General features: G+C 46.8%; 1 protein-coding gene across 1 annotated transcript; it reads left to right on the plus strand.

The window, feature by feature from the left end:
- The first annotated feature begins 441 nt into the window (after positions 1-441).
- On the plus strand, positions 442-18,241 carry LOC125438281 (transmembrane protein 254-like). Its single transcript, XM_048506617.1, has 4 exons — positions 442-632; positions 12,505-12,608; positions 16,090-16,149; positions 17,821-18,241. Exons 1-4 carry the CDS (start codon positions 534-536, stop codon positions 17,972-17,974), a joined length of 417 nt encoding a protein of 138 aa, XP_048362574.1. The 5' UTR covers positions 442-533; the 3' UTR covers positions 17,975-18,241.
- Positions 18,242-19,154: the final 913 nt, after the last annotated feature.

Below are 19,154 nucleotides of genomic sequence, written 5' to 3' on the forward strand. Positions count from 1 at the left end.
AGGTCACTTTTGATTCCTATTTATTCCACTGGAAGAGTGTTATTGTTAGCATTAAGTGCTTTTTTTAAAAAAATCTGTTCAACAACAGTCCTGCGAAGTAGGACTAAGGCTGGGGGGGTGCCCAGTGAGCCTCCCTCTCAGCCTTGCGAGACAACCCAGAATAGGTTCAAAAGAGGTGGGTTTAGGGGGATTGGGATATTTGATCATCGAGTCCTAAAAGGATCTCTTGATGGGATCGACTCTTCCTTGGTGGGAAGACTGAGGGGCTGGAAACGATTCCCCCTCGGCCCCTCGCACAGCAACTTTCCCGCCTCATTTGCATACGGCTCCGGTTTCGAGACGCCGCGCGGCTCGAGGGTGGCCCCGCCCCCTCCAGACGCCATCCAACCCCCGCCCGTTCCGTCTGTTCGGGCCACGCCTCCCGCCAGTGGGCGGGGCCGAGCCGCGGCTAGTATGCCCTGCTTGCGGTTGGCACAAGCCCCTCACAGTTGCGCGACGCGAGAGTGTTCGGCGGAGTCCCCAGCAGCGCGAAAATGACGTCTAGCGAGACTTCCGAGAGCCCCAGCACCTACTTCCGGCTCACCCACCCGATTTTTATGGCGGCCGTGGCGTTCGGGCTGGTGTACCATGGTGTGAGTGAGAGCCGGTGGGCAAGGAGGGGAGCTGGAAGCCTTTAAAAGCGCGGGGATTTAACCCCTTTCCCGGGTTTAAGCGCTCGGCCTTCCGAGTAATCGGACCGCAATTGACTGTGGTTTGTTGTGGTTGTGCAATTGTTGTGGTTGTGGGATATGTCACTCTTGATTCTTGTTTATCCCAATGGGAGATTATTGTAATTACCATTAAGTGTGTTTTTTTTAATGCTTGCCCTTTGCCCAAAGAGGTCAGCGTGGCAGGGACACGCAGCTGCTCACAACAACCCTGCGAGGTAGATCAGACTGGAGAGTGCCCAGCGCATGAAAGTTATGGCTGCATAACCATTTGGAGCGAGATCCTTGCGCTGCGCTGGCTCCCAAGTTTTGAAGGCGTTATTAATTTGCAGTCTGGTTTCCCTCCTGTTCTCTTTTGGTCCTTGTTGAACTCGCTCCTTGGCATGTTTTATCTGTACACCGCCCTGAGCCCTTCGGGGATAGGGCGGTATACTACTATATTGAGAATACTATATTGAGAATAAAACTGCAAAGATTGTCATGCCCTTATATAAAGCCGTGGTGCGACTGCACTTGGAGTACTGTGTCCAGTTCTGGTCGCCACATCTCAAAAAGGATATCGAAGAGATAGAAAAAGTGCAGAGAAGGGCAGCGAGGATGATTGAGGGACTGGAGCACCTTCCTTATGAGGAGAGGCTGCAGCGTTTGGGACTCTTTAGTTTGGAGAGGAGACATCTGAGGGGGGATATGATTGAAGTCTATAAAAGTATGCATGGGGTAGAAAATGTTGACAGAGATAAATTTTTCTCTCTTTCTCACAATACTCGAACCAGGGGGCATTCATTGAAAATGCTGGGGGGAAGAATTAGGACTAATAAAAGGAAACACTTCTTCACGCAACGTGTGATTGGTGTTTGGAATATGCTGCCACAGGAGGTGGTGATGGCCACTAACCTGGATAGCTTGAAAAGGGGCTTGGACAGATTTATGGAGGAGAAGTCGATCTATGGCTACCAATCTTGATCCTCTTTGATCTGAGGTTGCAAATGCCTTAACAGTCCAGGTGCTCGGGAGCAACAGCCGCAGAAGGCCATTGCTTTCACCTCCTGCATGTGAGCTCCCAAAGGCACCTGGTGGGCCACTGCAAGTAGCAGAGAGCTGGACTAGATGGACTCTGGTCTGATCCAGCTGGCTTGTTCTTATGTTCTTATACTAAATTTTAATAATAATAATAATAACAATAATAATAATAATAATAATAATAATAATAATAATAATAATAATAATAATAATAATAATAATAATAATAATAATAATAATAATAAAAAATGTGAGTGGGTTGCAAAGTGCTGGTCGTGATTTGGTGATTGTGAAAGACTTGACTCTTCTGCAGAGTAAAACCTTGCCCACTTTCCCATAATTTCCTAATTCTTTGAAAGGGTTGGAGTAAAGGTTGCAGGATGTAGCCCGGGAGAGCGGGACTTGGGTTCCGCTTTACCTGGGCCTTTCTAAGGTAGCAGCTTCTGAGGAATAGCCGTCTGCTGGGGATTGTGGTGACTGTTAGTACTTTTTTTATGTTAGGCAATTGTTTTTCAGCCTCGTTCATTTCAGCGAGGGAGTATTATTAATAATAGCGATGATTACTAATGATTAATGTGTTATTAACATAAAAAGGTAAAGCTTCCCCTTCTGTCGTTTCCAACCCTGGGGTACCACTGCAAGCAGTGATTTTATAGGCAAGCCGCTTTTGTGGGGTAGTTTGCCATTGCTTTCCCCGGCTATTCTTTACCCCCTAGCTATGAGCTAGGTCGGACCTGCTAGGTACTCATTTACCGATCAAGGAATGGATGGATGGCTGAGTTGACCATGAGTCAGCTAGCTGACAGGATATCTGACCCACGTGGGACTCGAACTCCTGACTGTGTGAGTGGCAGTGCAAGCACTTAACCACTACGCCACGCACAGTGGTGGGATTCAGCACGTTCGCACCACTTTGGCAGAACCAGTTGTTAAAATGGTGCTTGTAAACAACCAGTTGTTAAATTATTTGAACCCACCACCGGAACCAGTTGTTAAATTATTTGAATCCCACCACTGGCCACACGGCCCCTGTTATTAACATACATTACTGTTAATAATAAGTATATTTTTATCCTGCCCATTGCTCAAGGGGATCAGAGTAGCATAAATCCTTTCCTCACAACCACCCTGCAAGGTAGGTGAGACTGAGAGAGGCTTTAAACTGGGATTTCCCCAGATCCTAGTCCAGATTCCTGAACATTGCTCTGGTTTCCAAGGCTTGAAGGCATTAATTATTTGCAACCTGGGTATTTTTTCCCTGTTTCTTTTTTTATCATTGCCGATCCCAACATATGAACAGGTTCAGGAAGTTTTGGGCTGGAGCTCTAGTGAGAGTGAAAAGCAAGACCCTTCTGCAGATTAAAACCTTGCCAGTTTCTTCTCCTTCTTCCCCTCGGTTTCCTAGAAGTTTATTTTTTTTAATGGGTCAGGGTGGAGGTATCGGTGGAGATCCCTAGTTTGTGATGCAGGCAGAGTGCCAGAATTTATCCATGTAAATGCCCTGTGCATGCATGAACTCTTGCTCCATGTGTATAATTATTATTATTAGATTTCTAGCCTGCCCTCTCCCAATGCAGTCAGGCTCAGCTTGGGTCACACACATACGCGCATATATATTTTAACTGGAGATGCTGGGGTTTGAAGCTGGGGCCTTCTGCATGCCAGGGAGATGCTCTGCCCCTGAGCCACAGTCCCATACCTGCCAACGCAGCATCTACCTGGGCGGCAGCTCTGTGCTTGTGCCAAAATTGTCTAGGTAGTGGCTGGAGATGCCAGTTTAAATTAGGTGCTGGGCAAAGGCCAACTTAAATGAACAAACAAACAATAAATAAATAACAAATACATAAAATCTAGCAGGAAAAATTATTCCATGAAGTATAATGTTACTGATGGGAGAACTGAGTTCATGTCCAGTAGCAGTTTAGAGACCAGCAAGATTTTGAAGGGTGCGAGCTTTCGAGACTCAAATTTGTCAGATACAAGGAGGACCTGATCTCCATTCCTCCCTGCATCTGGCAAAGGGTGCTGTTATCTTTGAAAGCTCATACCCTGGAAATGGTGTTGGGCCCTGAAGTGCTGCTTGATTCCAGTCTAGCTCTTCTATTTCAGACCTTCGTGACTGCCTTCTGAAACGATCTGTTACTGTTAGGAGTGACTTATGCAGGCCCCTGGGAAAACAGCGGTGTTGGAAACCTTTGACGGAACCTTCTTGTAGAACAGTGATGGCGAACCTTTTCGAGACCGAGTGCCCAAACTACAACCCAAAACCCACTTATTTATCGCAAAGTGCCAACACGGCAATTTAACCTGAATGCTGAGGTTTTAGTTTAGAAAAGAATGGTTGACTCCAAGGCGCGCATTACTCGGGAGTAAGTTTGGTGGTAGTCGGTGGCTTTGTTTTGAAGCAACCGTGCAACTCTTCAAATGGGTGAATCACAACCTAGGAGGGTTTAGAAGCAAGCCCCATTGCCAGCAACCGAACTTACTCCCAAGAAAAGGATTGCGCTTTAGTTCTGCCCATGAAAATCTGTGGGGTTTAACAGCACTTAACAGGGTTACCTACAGATCGTCCCCAGCGGCCCAGGCCAGCCTAGATGTGTGGGGGGGAGGGGCGATTTTCCGCCCCCCCACATGATGAACTCTGTGCGCCTGTCCCCACAGAGAGGGCTCTGAGTGCCACCTCTGGCACCCGTGCCATAGTTTCGCCACCACTGTTGTAGAATGTTAAGAGAGGGTTTACTGGAAAGGGCCGAGCCCTTGTTTCCCCCTCAACACAACCTTGAAAGAAGCTCATTAAAAACAACTGGAGCCGCAGCACTTCTTCAAGAGGATGCCGTAACTTAATTACAAACCGTCTTTGTGCATAGAGGACCAGTCTTTTGAGAAAACCACATAGCCGGTGGGGGGGTGAGGAGGGCCAGGCAAAGCAAGGCTGGGCGATTAGATGGCTCCTGTCAACGAGAATAGGTTTGCTTTTAAGCAGCATTTGTCAGCCTTAAACTCTCAAGCATAGGAAGTAACACGTGTGCCTCTGAGCATGTATGGAGTGCTTTTTCCGCTCCTAATGATTAGTTAGTCTCCTGAAGAAGCGTTTCCCATTCTGTCTCCTTGCCTTGAGCCCATGAAATTAGGTGCCGGGTTTTGGCAAGTCTTTGAGAGTTTTTGTTGTTGTTATTGTTGTCTTTAGATATACAATACAAGCATGCTCTGTGACCCTTTTAGAGATCACAGTGAGCGAAGTGGGCCATAAACAGCTGTTTGTTATAATATTACATATCTCAGTGAGTCAAGGGAATTATGACTAATTACCCATCAATTGAGTTATTAACTTTGGATTACTGAGGAACAAAGGCTGAGTCACATTAGGATACAAGGAGGCATTTGCATCATTCTTCTCACCTAAGCTGTCATTATCTATGATAACATCCGTAGCTGTTAACGCAATACATACTTTTTCTTCTATGCATCATCACCCACAAATGTAGTTTTTATTTTTTCATATTTCATTTCCAACTGCTTACAGTCACTCTCTTACCAGCTGTAACTGTGTACCATGTCCTAGGTCTGTTTTTATGGGGACATTATCATAGACTTTAGCATCTTCAGGTAAATAGAAACTAGCTGTTCAATGTATTTCATGCAAAACTCTTTCCAAGGTGTTTTTACTGCATGAGGCTGCATCACATATGCTTCACATCAGCTGTATGGGATCCACATTTCTAGCATATGTACAAGTTGGTTGGTTATGTAGATCTGTCTGTCTGTCTGTCTGTCTGTCAAATTTCTAAACCGCCCACCCCCAAAGGGCTCTGGGTGGTGTACACTAGGCCAGAAACAGTATTACATACAATAGGCCAAAACAACAGTACACTGAATAAAATTAATTAAATCAGGTTAAAAACAATTTATAAAATTCATAAAAAATAGCAGCATCAATACAATGCAATACAATACAGCAAAAATAAAGCAGAATCATAGAAGTATATGGCGCCCGAACCCGAGGCCGGGCTAGGGAGCAGTGTAGATTAGATGTTATATTGGGCATGCCGATGATGGAATGGCACGCAACACAGGGGCATCCCAGAGGGGGAATCCGCGGCCAGCCTCACCAAAAGCCCGGTGGAACAAAACAGTTTTACAGGCCCTGCGGAATTTACCAAGGTCCCGCAGGGCCCGCACATCTGATGGAAGGGTGTTCCACCAGGCAGGGGCCAGGGTCGTAAAAGCCCTGGCCCGGGTAGAGGCCAGTCGCACCATTGTGGGGCCAGGGACCACAAGTAAATTGGCCTCTGCTGACCGCAGAGGCCTACCTGGGACATATGGGGTGAGACGGTCACGAAGGTATGAGGGTCCCAAGCCACGAAGGGCCTTAAAGGTCAACACCAAGACCTTGACAGGTAATCTGTAAGGAAGCAGATACTATTGATATTAGATCTTACATTAATTTCCCCTCAGATGAACAGTGATAGGCGCCACTGCCTTATGAGTAAAAAGAAATTGGCCCTGCTCGTGAGATATATTATCTACTCTTCCTTGCTTTTTTTGTATTAAACCCAGAGTAGCACAAGACAGAACCCTGGTTTAAGATCTCACAAACTGCTGAGGCAAGACCCTTTGACTTTTTACATTCATAAATAAGTTTTTCAAAAGGGTGTTAATTCTGCTTTGAACTCACCTGAAGCCCACTTATTGTACACACAATTTTGTAATTGCTTTTGTGGTTTGTTGGTTTGTACCTGGGCTGTCTTTTTTCAAGGGAGTCAACATATTAAGTAAATTTGAATGAGTAGGTCACCATACCACAAAGGCTGGGAACCACTGCCCTTAGGCACCTGAGGTTTGTGAATTAAGCAAACTGGTTTATAACTGCTTGGAAGCCACTGTGCAATGCTGCTGTGCCCAGCCTCTTGTTTCAACTGGATCTCTATGTTGGTGGCATTTATGAGGGCAGAAAGGCAGGGTATAACTTTTGTAAAATAAATGAAATATACATGGGACATTGGCATATTAGTGCAACACCTGCCCAAGACAGGGGTCTCTGGCTTGTTAAACTTGAATACCTGCTGGTTAAGGCTCAGTTAACATGAGATCTAAACACATGCCAGTGTGATGTAGTGGTTAAGAGCAGGCAGACTTTAATCTGGAGAACAGGGTTCGATTCCCCGCTCCTCCACATGAGTAGCAGGCTCTTATCTGGTGAATTGGATTTGTTTCCCCACTCCTACACATGAAGCCAGCTGGGTAACCTTGGGCCAGTCACAGTTCTCTCAGAACTCTCTCAGCCCCACCTACCTCCCAAGGTATCTGTTGTGGGAGAGGAAGGAAAGGAGTTTGTAAATCACCTTGAGACTCCTTACGTGAGAGAAAGGTGACATATAAATCCAAACACTTCTTCTAAACTCTTCTTCTCCCAGGTACCAAAGAGTAGCTTTAGAATTTGCTGGAAACTGTTGTTTCTAGGCTCTAGGAATCACTGGAAAAATGGTAAAAACACTAACCAAGTGTTGTCTATGGTAAAAGCAATGTCGCACTTATCTTAAGGTGACCAGATGGTCACCTTTGTGAACCTTCCAGGGACGAGGAGTAGGCAATAGCGTGGCGTGCCTTTGCGCACAGCCTTTGCTTATAAGCGCACTGCCTTCTGGGGGTGCTGCCCCAGAAGGCCGTGCGAATGCGGGAGGCTGCCGCACTACCTTGCACCCCAGAAAGGTGCAGATGGTCACCTTTGTGAACCCGGGACGGGGGTAGGCAGCTGCGCGCGTGCACGCGCGCACAGCCGCAAGAGCACACTGCCTTCTGGGCAGCACCCCAGAAGGCCGTGCGAATGCGGGAGGCTGCCGCACTGCCTTGCACGCCAGAAGGCAGTGCGGCAGCCTCCCAAAAATCGGGACAATGGAAATAACCCGCGGGACGCGGGACAAATTGTTTGAAGGCGGGACTGCTGGTCAGCCTAACTTATCTGTAACTCTTGTTCTTCAAGTGTCTTCAGTGCCAGGGTGTCTATTGTGGGGAGAGGAAGGGAAAGAGCTCCGCAAAAGGTCGCTTTCTCACCTCTTTCCTCCCACTGCAGCCCTAAATATGCCCCCAGTAATGCTCCTGTAGTGGGGAGCACACCATTTCCCAGGAGGGGCATTGTGGGTGGAGGTCTGAAGTGGAAACTGCTCTGGCGGGCCCAAGCCCTTGTCTGCATTTTTTAAAAAAGAAATTTGCAGACAGAATTTTTGCTTTGAAAAGTCTGATCCTACAATCCTTCACTGGAGGGACTGTTGGCAACAGGACTTCTGTCTGAGCTGCAGGGTTCAAGAACTACCAGCTGTTAAGCTTAGATGGTGAAGACAGATCAAGGAAATGAGGGTACTTATGACACACAAACCATTTTTTTTTCCTTTCTGAGAACAAGAGATTGATTTTAAATATTTTTGCTAACCACCTTTCTACCTTATAGGCACTCAGGACAGCTTACAACAGTGGTGGCGAACCTATGGCACAGGTGCCAGAGGTGGCACTCAGAGCCCTCTCTGTGGGCACGCGCAGACAGAGTGCCCCCGACACACATCTAGGCTGGCCTGGGCCGCTGGGCTCGATTATTAGCATTAAACCTAAGACCTAGTTTTGGGGAAGCAGTGTAGGTAACCCTGTTAAGCGCTGTTAAACCCCACTGATTTTCATGCGAAGAACTAAAGTGTGATCCTTTACCTGGGAGTAAGCTCGGTTGCTGACAATGGGGCTTGCTTCTGAGTAAACCCTCCTAGGGTCGTGATTCACCCGTTGGAAGAGTTGCACAGTTGCTTCAACGCAAAACCACCGACTACCACCAAGCTTACTCCTGAGTAATGCGCACCTCGGAGCCAACCGTTTTTTCTAAACTAAAATCTCAGTATTCAGCTTAAATTGCCGTGTTGGCACTTTGCAATAAATAAGTGGGTTTTGGGTTGCAGTTGGGCACTCGGCCTCGAAAAGGTACGCCATCGCTGTCTTACAACATAAAAATATCATACAATAGAATATATTAAAAATGCTAGCTCTTTTTCAACGGCCAACAGGAAGACAAACTAACCAAGTGTTGTCATAAATAAAACTGTCTTCTGCTGCCTCCTGAAGATCAAAAGTGAGGGGGCCAGGTGTACCTCTCTGGGGAGGTGGTTCCAGAACTGTGGGGCTGCCACCAAAGAGGCTCTTTCTTGTGTACCCATTGGACTAGCTTCTTTCATTGGAGGAAAGTCAAGAGAACCTTCCCTTGTGATCTTCATTCCTGGGCCCTGTCTTTAAAGAAGTCTCTCAGTGGCTCATAATAAAATCAGAATAACGAAACATTTTGCACACATACACAGGCCAGTCGTCCTGTCCCCAGAAGTCAGGAAAGAATAGATGGGAGAAGATGGTCCTTCAGGTACCTGGTCCGAAGCCATGTAAAGTTCAAAACCAGCACCTTGAATTGGGGTTGGGAGCAGAGCAGGTGCCAGCACAATTGCTGTGTCACGCAGAGTTCTTTCAGAACTTGTTTACTGCTCATTGTAGCAAAGGAATTCCCGGCATTATTACAATAGGGCCAGGCCCGGGGTTAATTTATTTGGCACATACCAAATTAGTATTGTGCACAGTGCCTTGAGGACCGGTAACCAAAGTCAAGCAGCAACTGCTCAGAGGCAAGAGGAAAGAGACCAGCATGGCTTCTGGCTTGCTCAAGGAACTTTGTCAGATGTATGGAATGGGCAGGTATTTGTATTTGACATTATGGAGAGGAAAATAAAGAGGGACGAAGGGCTATGGAATGCTGGAAGTACAGGGTGAGATGTAATTGCATAAAATTCAAATGAATCCCCCCCAAAACCAGAGAGTGGTAATTGCCCTTTTTGCTAGATTTGCAAAACAAGTTGCTTCCAGACATGGCTAAGTGCTGAGTAAGAGCCCAGAGCTCCTGGCTGAGAGACCGAGGGTTGAAGTGGGTGGAACAAACGTGACACAGACAAGGAGAAAATCCTGACAGAAAATCAAGGTATTTTATCAAGAACCTTATTTTATTAGTGAGTTCCTTGGCACAGAGAAGCCCAGAGGAGCAGCAGTGGCGTAGGAGGTTAAGAGCTCGTGTATCTAATCTGGAGGAACCGGGTTTGATTCCCAGCTCTGCCGCCTGAGCTGTGGAGGCTTATCTGGGGAATTCAGATTAGCCTGTCCACTCCCACACACGCCAGCTGGGTGACCCTGGGCTAGTCACAGCTTCTCGGAGCTCTCTCAGCCCCACCTACCTCACAGGGTGTTTGTTGTGAGGGGGGAAGGGCAAGGAGATTGTAAGCCCCTTTGAGTCTCCTACAGGAGAGAAAGGGGGGATATAAATCCAAACTCTTCTTCTTCTTCTTTCAAGGATAAAATTTCCTCAGAAGTGAAAAGGGCAGGAAATTCAGAGGTAAAAGTACAGACAACGCAGCTGCAAAGTCTAAAAGGCAGAATGGAATCTGAGGGGGGGAGCTGTTTTGAGACCCACTTCTGGTGATAAACAGCCCACAGAAGGCAGAAATATAAAATAGGACATTTTGAGACTCAAAGAAAAAAAAGGAAGTGGAGTGAATGCTGATTACTGCTATTGACAGCCAGAATGGTATCGTGGTTAGAGATCAAACACACCCACACCACAACTTTATTGGCGTAAAATGTGTACATGAAATAAATAGAACGTGTCTGAGAATCAACAAGTGGAGGAGGGAATATAAAATAAGATACAGTAATGATAAAAAAAATTGGTGGTGTAATTTTGTGGCACAACTCAAACATTTTGTCACTTTCTCAAGTATTTTGGGTGTACAATTGTTCAATAACAAGAGAACTTTGAGACGGTCAGGTGTATTTATCTTATTTATCAGAATGCAACTTAAATATTTACCCTGAGTATTAACCTAGGGAGCAAGCAGCAGAGTAAAACATGTGGAATAGTTGAGGGATCTCAGTTCCAGTGCCCACTTGGGCAATGGAAACTTACTGGCTGATCTTGGTCTAGTCACAAACTCTTAACCTAGCCTACCTTATGAGGTTGTTGTGAGGATACAGTCGGCACCAGAGAAAACTCTGTAAGCTCCTTTGGATCTTCACTCAGGAAGAAAACCGGGGCATAAACATGACAATAAATATAAATAGTCATAATCCTCTCCTGTTAGAATAGGCATTAATTGAGGTTAAGAACATGACAAAGAAGAAGAAGAGTTTGGATTTATATCCCCCCTTTGTCTCCTGCAGGAGACTCAAAGGGGCTTACAATCTCCTTGCCCTTCCCCCCTCACAACAAACACCCTGTGAGGTAGGTGGGGCTGAGAGAGCTCCGAGAAGCTGTGACTAGCCCAAGGTCACCCAGCTGGCGTGTGTGGGAGTGCACAGGCTAATCTGAATTCCCCAGATAAGCCTCCACAGCTCAGGCGGCAGAGCTGGGAATCAAACCCGGTTCCTCCAGATTAGATACACGAGCTCTTAACCTCCTACGCCACTGCTTGCTGGATCATACCAGAGTCCATCTAGTCCAGCACTCTTCTACTCGCAGTGGCCCACCAGGTGCCTTTGGGAGCTCACGTGCAGGTTGTGAAAGCAACGGCCTTCTGCGGCTGTTGCTCCTGAGCACCTTGTCTGCTAAGGCATTTGCAATCTCAGATCAAGGAGGATCAAGATTGGGAGCCATAGATCGACTTCTCCCCCATAAATCTGTCCAAGCCTCTTTTAAAGCTATCCAGGTTAGTGGCCATCACCACCTCCTGTGGCAGCATATTCCAAACACTAATCACACGTTGCATGAAGAAATTTTTCCTTTTATTAGTCCCAATTCTTCCCCCCAGCATTTTCAATGGATGCCCCCTGGTTCTAGTATTGTGAGAAAGAGAGAAAAATTTCTCTCTGTCAACATTTTCTACCCCATGCATAATTTTATAGACTTCAATCATATCCCCCCTCGGACGTCTCCTCTCCAAACTAAAGAGTCCCAGACGCTGCAGCCTCTCCTCATAAGGAAGGTGCTCCAGTCCCTCAACCGTCCTCGTTGCCCTTCTCTGCCCTTTTTCTATCTCTTCGATATCCTTTTTGAGATGTGGCGACCAGAACTGAACACAGGACTCCAAGTGCGGTCGCACCACTGCTTTATATAAGGGCATGACAATCTTTGCAGTTTTATTCTCAAGTCCTTTTCCACAGAAGATAAAAATCTCCCAAGGGCAGGCTTGACCAGGGAGCGCCAGAGTGGTGTAGTGGCTAAGAGTGTCAGACTAGCATCTGGGAGACCCCGCTTCAAATGCTCACTTGTGACATGAAACCCGATCCTTGGCCAATCACACCCTCTTAGCCCAACCAGCCCCACAGCGTTGATGTGAGGATAAAATGGAGGAGATGAGGGTTACGTGAACCACTTTGAGCCCTAGTGGGGAGAAAGATGGGGTACAACAGTGGCGTAGGAGGTTAAGAGCTCATGTATCTAATCTGGAGGAATCGGGTTTGATTCCCCGCTCTGCCGCCTGAGCTGTGGAGGCTTCTCTGGGGAATTCAGATTAGCCTGTGCACTCCCACACACGCCAACTGGGTGACCTTGGGCTAGTTACAGCTTCTCGGAGCTCTCTCAGCCTCACCTACCTCACAGGGTGTTTGTTATGAGGGGGGAAGGGCAAGGAGATTGTAAAGCCCCTTTGAGTCTCCTGCAGGAGACAAAGGGGGGATATAAATCCAAACTCTTCTTCTTCTTCTACAAAATGAATTAAATAAATCAGGTGTTGTGGCGATGTCTAATTGATGTTCTGTTCTTCTCTCTTAGTGGACAGTCTTTTCACCAGAAACATTTCCCTATGACTACCTGGGACCAATTGGCACCTTCACAAACTACTTGGTGACGAATCACAAAATATATGTTGATATTGGGTAAGCTGAATTCCAGAAATGAGACCATATTTGCTGAATGACTTTCCCTTACTGGCTATCCAAGTGTGAGAATGGGAGTGTAAGAGGTGGGCATCTATAGCTTGGTAAAAGAGCAAGATCTTGACTAATGGTGGAGAGGAGTCCTATCCTGGGTTTTTAGATTGCAGAAAAGTATAGCGGCAAAACCCCACTGCGACACCTCCTCTGTTGTTATTTGATCAAATATGATTTGAGGCAGAATGCTTTTTCCCTCTTAATCTTTAAATGCTGCCCCCAGGAATTTAATTCCAAACCCTTTCCTTATAACTTTCTCCACACTAACACGTCTGAATTCTAAGGCGTCTTCATGGGTCTGGTGGCCCAGAGGCCAAGCTCCTTGTAATTTTCTCCAGTACTGGCTGCCAAGTTGATTTAAATCAATTTAAACTTTGCTTTGCTTCCTTTAAAACAAGTACAGCAAAACCTCTGTTTATGTCAACATTGGCTTTCGTCCGTTTTGGTTTTCGTTGATGCCATCTACGAAAATGTTGTCTTGTTTGTCGTTGGTTGCTTCGGTTTTCGTCGGCGCGCACCCGCTATTTTTGCAACGAAAACCGGCAACCGAAGCAATTCCACTGCTTGCCAATGCAATTCTCCTCGGTTTTCGTCGGTTTCGGTTTTCGCCGAGGTTTCCTCGACAGATTACCGGTGAAAACCGAGGTTCTGCTGTAATGGTTACATTCTGGTCAGTCAAGTATTTATTGTTTGAGCCATTGGCTATAACAATACAGAGATACATGCAGTTAAAACAATAACTTAGTTTTACATTAAAATATAAATTATTTGTATTCGCAATCCCTAGATTAAAATGCCCCATCAACTACTTTCCACGTCAGATGTTTTTGGAGCTTCTTCAGCTAGTCTAAATTAATCTCCAGTATTTTGGAACATCAGTTCAAACAGCGCTTTAAAAACTTTGCTCGTAATTTCCTAGCCACCAGGGCAAAGAGAGCCATCTTGTAAGAAACATAGGAATCCATATCAGATAATAAGAAAATCATAGTTCTTAATTCTAAAGTGGATAGATTAATGTTTGGTAATGACCTCTGGCTGTGGTAAAAAAAACCCCCTCCGTTGCTTTACTCATCCCTACTGTTCCACTAATTCCTGTCACCATCACTTTATCTCATTCTTACACTATGAGGTTTCGACTCTTAACGTGGGTCAGCGTGAAGAACGAAGTGACGGAGACGCTGAGAGATAACATCTGGTGGAGATCGCCAGCAACGGGGAGCTCGAGGAGGTCCGTGGTTCCTAGCGAAGTCTCCCCGCTGTGCTATTCCTGGCACCTTTTATTGTTATTCTATCGGGGGCGTGTAGGAAGGAGGACCGGGGGGAGTTCCGGGAGAGCGGGAGGCGGGAGGTCGGAGATCATCATGTGATGCATGATCTCACCTGGCTACGTGCGGAGAGGAGCGTAAGCGTCTGAGCCTAATCCTCACCTGGGGGCAAGACCATTGTCCCTGCGCCCGGTGACTGAGCCAGACAGTTCATGACCCGTGACTCATAGGGGGATGAGGAGTGGGGGTGCGGTGCGACCAGAAGGCCGTAGGTCCGTTGGCGTCCCAACGTTCTACCACGGTGCTGCTGGGTCAGCAGTGCATTACTACACACTACTATGGCCGAATAGATATTCGGCCCCCTTTTTCGGTTCCCCAACATCTTCTATGTCAGTGATGGCGAACCTATGGCACGGGTGCCAGAGGTGGCACTCAGAGCCCTCTCTGTGGGCACGCACAAACAGAGTTCATCATGTGGGGGGGGGGGAATTGCACCCCCACACACACATCTAGGCTGGCCTGGGCCACTGGGCTTGATTATTAGCATTAAACCTAAGACCTAATTTTGGGGAAGCAGTGTTAAGAGCTGTTAAACCCCACTGATTTTCATGCAAAGAACAAAAGCGCGATCCTTTACCTGGGAGTAAGTTTGGTTGCTGGCAATGGGGCTTGCTTCTGAGTAAACCCTCCTAGGGTTGTGATTCACCCGCTCGAAGAGTTGCATGGTTGCTTCAAAGCATAGCCAACAACTACCACCAAGCTTATTCCTGAGTAAAGCATGCCTCAGAGCCAACCATTTTTTTAAAACTAAAACCTCAGTATTCAGGTTAAATTGCCGTGCTGGCACTTTGCGATAAATAAGTGGGTTTTGGGTTGCAGTTTGGGCACTCGGTCTCGAAGAGGTTCGCCATCACTGTTCTATGTGTATTCTGCTTCGGATGGTTTCAAGCTTTAGTTCCCCAGGGTAGGGCTCAAACAGAAATCTGTTCTCCAGATTGTCTAAACTGTTAACTTCATAGGGGTGTTGTGTGGTTTCCGGGCTGTATGGCCGTGTTCCAGTAGCATTCTCTCCTGGCGTTTTGCCTGCATCTGTGGCTTCAGATCCTCTGAAGACGCCAGCCACAGATGCAGGTGTAACGTCAGGAGAAAATGCTACTAGAACTGTGGTGGCGAACCTTTGGCACTCCAGTTGTTATGGACTACAGTTCCCATCAGCCCCTGCCAGCATGGCCAATTGGCAGGGGCTGATGGGAATTGTAGTCCATAACATCTGGAGCGCCAAAGGTTTGCCGTCACTGTACTAGAACATAGCCATACAGCCCGGAAACCACACTACACCCCAGTGGTTCCGGCCGTGAAAGCCTTTGACAATACATTGTTAACTTCATACTTCTGTCGGTCCCCTTTGCTCCCTCAGTAGTTTTCCCTCTCTGTTCTCCTCTAATAACTCAAATCCTCTGCTCATCTTTTCTGAAGCTCCGCCCTTCTACGCTCTCTATCGCCAGTCTCCTCTTTTTCTGTCTTCTCCCCTTCTTCTGTGACTTACCTCTCAACAGAGGAAACTCACCCACAGCACTTTGAACCGTTATGCCCACATTTTTTCAAAGTCCTGGGCTGGAATGAAGTCTCTGTGAGGGGCAGGAGAGGTTCCCCAAATATTGTCCCCCATTTTAATCACATTGTAGTGCAGGATGCCCCAATTAGACTTCCGTGAAAATGAAGAAAACTTGTACCAACAGGCTACAATGAAGACTTCAAAAAATTAGTTCTCCCACTGGAGTAACAATTTACTTTTAAGTAACCAAAATAAATTTATAATTTTACAAACAGTAACCAAATGTTTTGGAAAAAGTTTTCATTCTCCCATTGGAGTAATATATATAAACATAAGTTAGAATGGCACGACAATGTAATCTCAATGTAAATATAACAGCTAGCCAGATTCTAGATAATTAACCAACTGGCCTCGTTAAACTTCACGGCTGTTAAAGGCAGGTCAGGGTTTTTCAAAATACAATAATGGTTACAATCAGTGAGGACAACGCTCTGTAATTGGTTTGTTCTTATGCCTCTTGAAATGTCCTTCAATTAGACTTCCAGCACAAGCCAGACATGAATCAACATACCCCCAAACCAATGCTGTTTTTTTCTCTCATTTTCAGGTATGCTATTGTCTGGCTAATTCATATTGCGGAAGCACTTTACTCTATCAAGCTGTGCCGGTAAGCTGCCTGCCTTCCTTCCTTCCTTCCCTCCCTTTTAAGATCTCAACAACACCCGATGAGATCAAAAATATGCCACTCAATGAATTCTACTTCTCCAGATGTGAGTTCCCCTATACAAAAGCATTCCTTACACATAGGAAGTGCTGGGGGCGGGGGGGGGGGAGCCTTATTTTACTCCCTTCCTGACATGCTGGTTTTTCTCCTTGGGGAAGGATTAGTATAGGGTGGAGACCGCTTAGTTATGCCATCTGCAACCTGCGGCTCTCCAGATGTTCATGAACTACAATTCCCATCAGCCCCTGCCAGAATGCTGGTAGGGGCTGATGGGAATTGTGGTTCATGAACATCTGGAGAGCCGCAGGTTGCAGACCCCTGGGTCCAACTCCAGCTGCAGGCTTCTAACTCATTTGCTAGGTCTCAGCCCAGATTCAGTTCTGCCTAGAATAGACATGGACTTGGGCGTTGCCTTTCCCTTTTTAAAGTTGAGGTTGATGGTGAGAATTAAAAGAAGAAGAAGAGTTTGGATTTATATCCCCCCTTTCTCTCCTGCAGGAGTCTCAAAGGGGCTTATAATCTCCTTGCCCTTCCCCCCTCACAACAAACACCCTGTGAGGTAGGTGGGGCTAAGAGAGCTCCGAGAAGCGGTGACTAGCCCAAGGTCACCCAGCTGGCGTGTGTGGGAGTGTACAGGCGAAGCTGAATTCCTCAGATAAGCCTCCCCAGCTCAGGCAGCAGAGCTGGGAATCAAACCCGGTTCCTCCAGATTAGATACACGAGCTCTTAACCTCCTACGCCACTGCTGCTCCTGATTATAGAGTCAGGTTCACGACAGGGATCCACGGCTCCACAATTAGATTGGAGTCCAATCATATCTTAGCAACCAGCAATATCATCAGGGTGTAAGCTTTCTCAAGATGAGGAAACCTGGCAAGTCCTCCCATGGGGCATGACTGCATAACTCTGTGCCTCACAGTGGAGATGCAGTGGAATTTATATGGCTAATTAGGAAGAGACCAGTTTAGAGCCCGCCCTTTAATGACATCACTTCCTGTTCTTCACGGTTCTTTAAGCAGACTCTGCCTCTAGTTGCAGTCATGTTGCACAGATTCTATGCAGCATCCTTCCACATGCTTGAAACCCCCTTTTTCTGTGGCGAATGGGTTCCCCCTCATTACAGGAAGTGCTTCAGAAGAGCCTAGGACCGTGGTGGCGAACCTTTGGCACTCCAGATGTTATGGACTACAATTCCCATCAGCCCCTGCCAGCATGGCCAATTGTAGGGGCTGATGGGAATTGTAGTCCATAACATCTGGAGTGCCAAAGGTTCGCCACCACTGGCCTAGGAGGAATCAACCATTCAGAAATAAAGATGTTTCTATGCTTGGAGGGAATCCTCTCAAAATTCTGTAATTGGTCTCCCATGGCAGCAATTAAGGGGCCGGCCTGACCCTATAGCAGTCAGTGGTGGGACCCACAGTCCTATAGCAAGATCGCAGAAGTTCCACAGGGTCATCACAGTCGAGAGACCCTGCCAGAGATGTTAATTTCAAACCCTCCCTCTCCTTTGTCGACCTGAGAGTTTGTGCACATTCCCATGCCCCTCTGCCATCTAAAATTGTTTGATATGGATAGCCATTGAAATATGGTTGGTTTGTGTCTTCTCTGCAGGGACAAAGGCATCACGGATCCTTTAACCCAGTTTCAGTGGGTCGTTCAAACATTTTGTTTTGGATTAACTTCCTTTTTCCACTTGCTGATTTACGACCCACCGAAGGAAACAAGCACTGGCGAAGGACACGACCGCAACAAAAAGAGAAACTAAAAATACGGTCAAGGCTTGTGGGGGTTGTTTTCCATTGGTGGGTGGGGGGTAACACTAAATACATACTTGGAATACCTATGTGCCTGTCTTCTAGGGTGCCTCTTGGTATTGCAACTCTAGGAGAAGTGAAGAAAGTAGCTTATGAAATTATTCTGGATAAACAAGAAGAAGAAGAGTTTGGATTTATATCCCCCCTTTCTCTCCTGCAGGAGACTCAAAGGGGCTGACAATCTCCTTGCCCTTCCCTTGCCCACAACAAACACCCTGTGAGGTGGGTGGGGCTGAGAGAGCTCTGAGAAGCTGTGACTAGCCCAAGGTCATCCAGCTGGCGTGTGTGGGAGTGTACAGGCTAATCTGAATTCCCCAGATAAGCCTCCACAGCTCAGGCGGCAGAGCTGGGAATCAAACCCGGTTCCTCCAGATTAGACACACGAGCTCTTAACCTCCTACGCCACTGCTGCTCCTATCATTTGATCAGAGGAGCTCTATCATTTGATCAGAGGAAGAAATCCAGATGTTCCCCTCCGCCAGTGGCTTTATGGGGGCAAGAGAGCATAACACCTTCCCACCAGAACTTCCATTTCAAAGACCGACGAAGATTGACAAACGGCTGATGTTTCCCACATTCCCCCATACAAGTACTCACTTGCCGTGCCATTTATTTATTCAGAGCTTTTGCATCATTCCCTTCCTCCAAGATGCTCAGGGTGATGTACATCAGCCCTCCCTCCATTTTACCCCCACAACAACCCAGTGAGGTAGGTTAGGCCGAAAGAGAGAGAGAGAACGTGACCCAAGGTCACCTATTGAGGTTCCAGCGCAGGGTTAGGATTTGATCGGTCACTGATGTTTCTCTCCGTAGCTGTCTCTTGGGGCTTGCAGAACCAGACCTCGATCAGGGATTTCCCCTCCCCGGCAGCCCAACAGCCTCCGTGTTAATTATTTATTCATATATTTATTAGGACATTTACATTCCGCCCTCCCTCATGGTTCGAGGGTGCTCTCAATCGCAATCAAAAATGTTTTCAGTTAAAACCAATGTAAAATAGCAAACCCCCAAATCTCAAGAGGAAGTCCCCGTGTGTCTACCGGGACCTGCAGCAAAGGAGGCGTGACTTGGGCCAAACTGGGCACGACGGTGTCATCGTGGCCGCTTGTGGACACTTAACGCCATTTTGAA

The sequence above is a fragment of the Sphaerodactylus townsendi genome, linkage group LG08, assembly GCF_021028975.2.
Source record: "Sphaerodactylus townsendi isolate TG3544 linkage group LG08, MPM_Stown_v2.3, whole genome shotgun sequence".
NCBI lineage: Eukaryota > Metazoa > Chordata > Lepidosauria > Squamata > Sphaerodactylidae > Sphaerodactylus > Sphaerodactylus townsendi.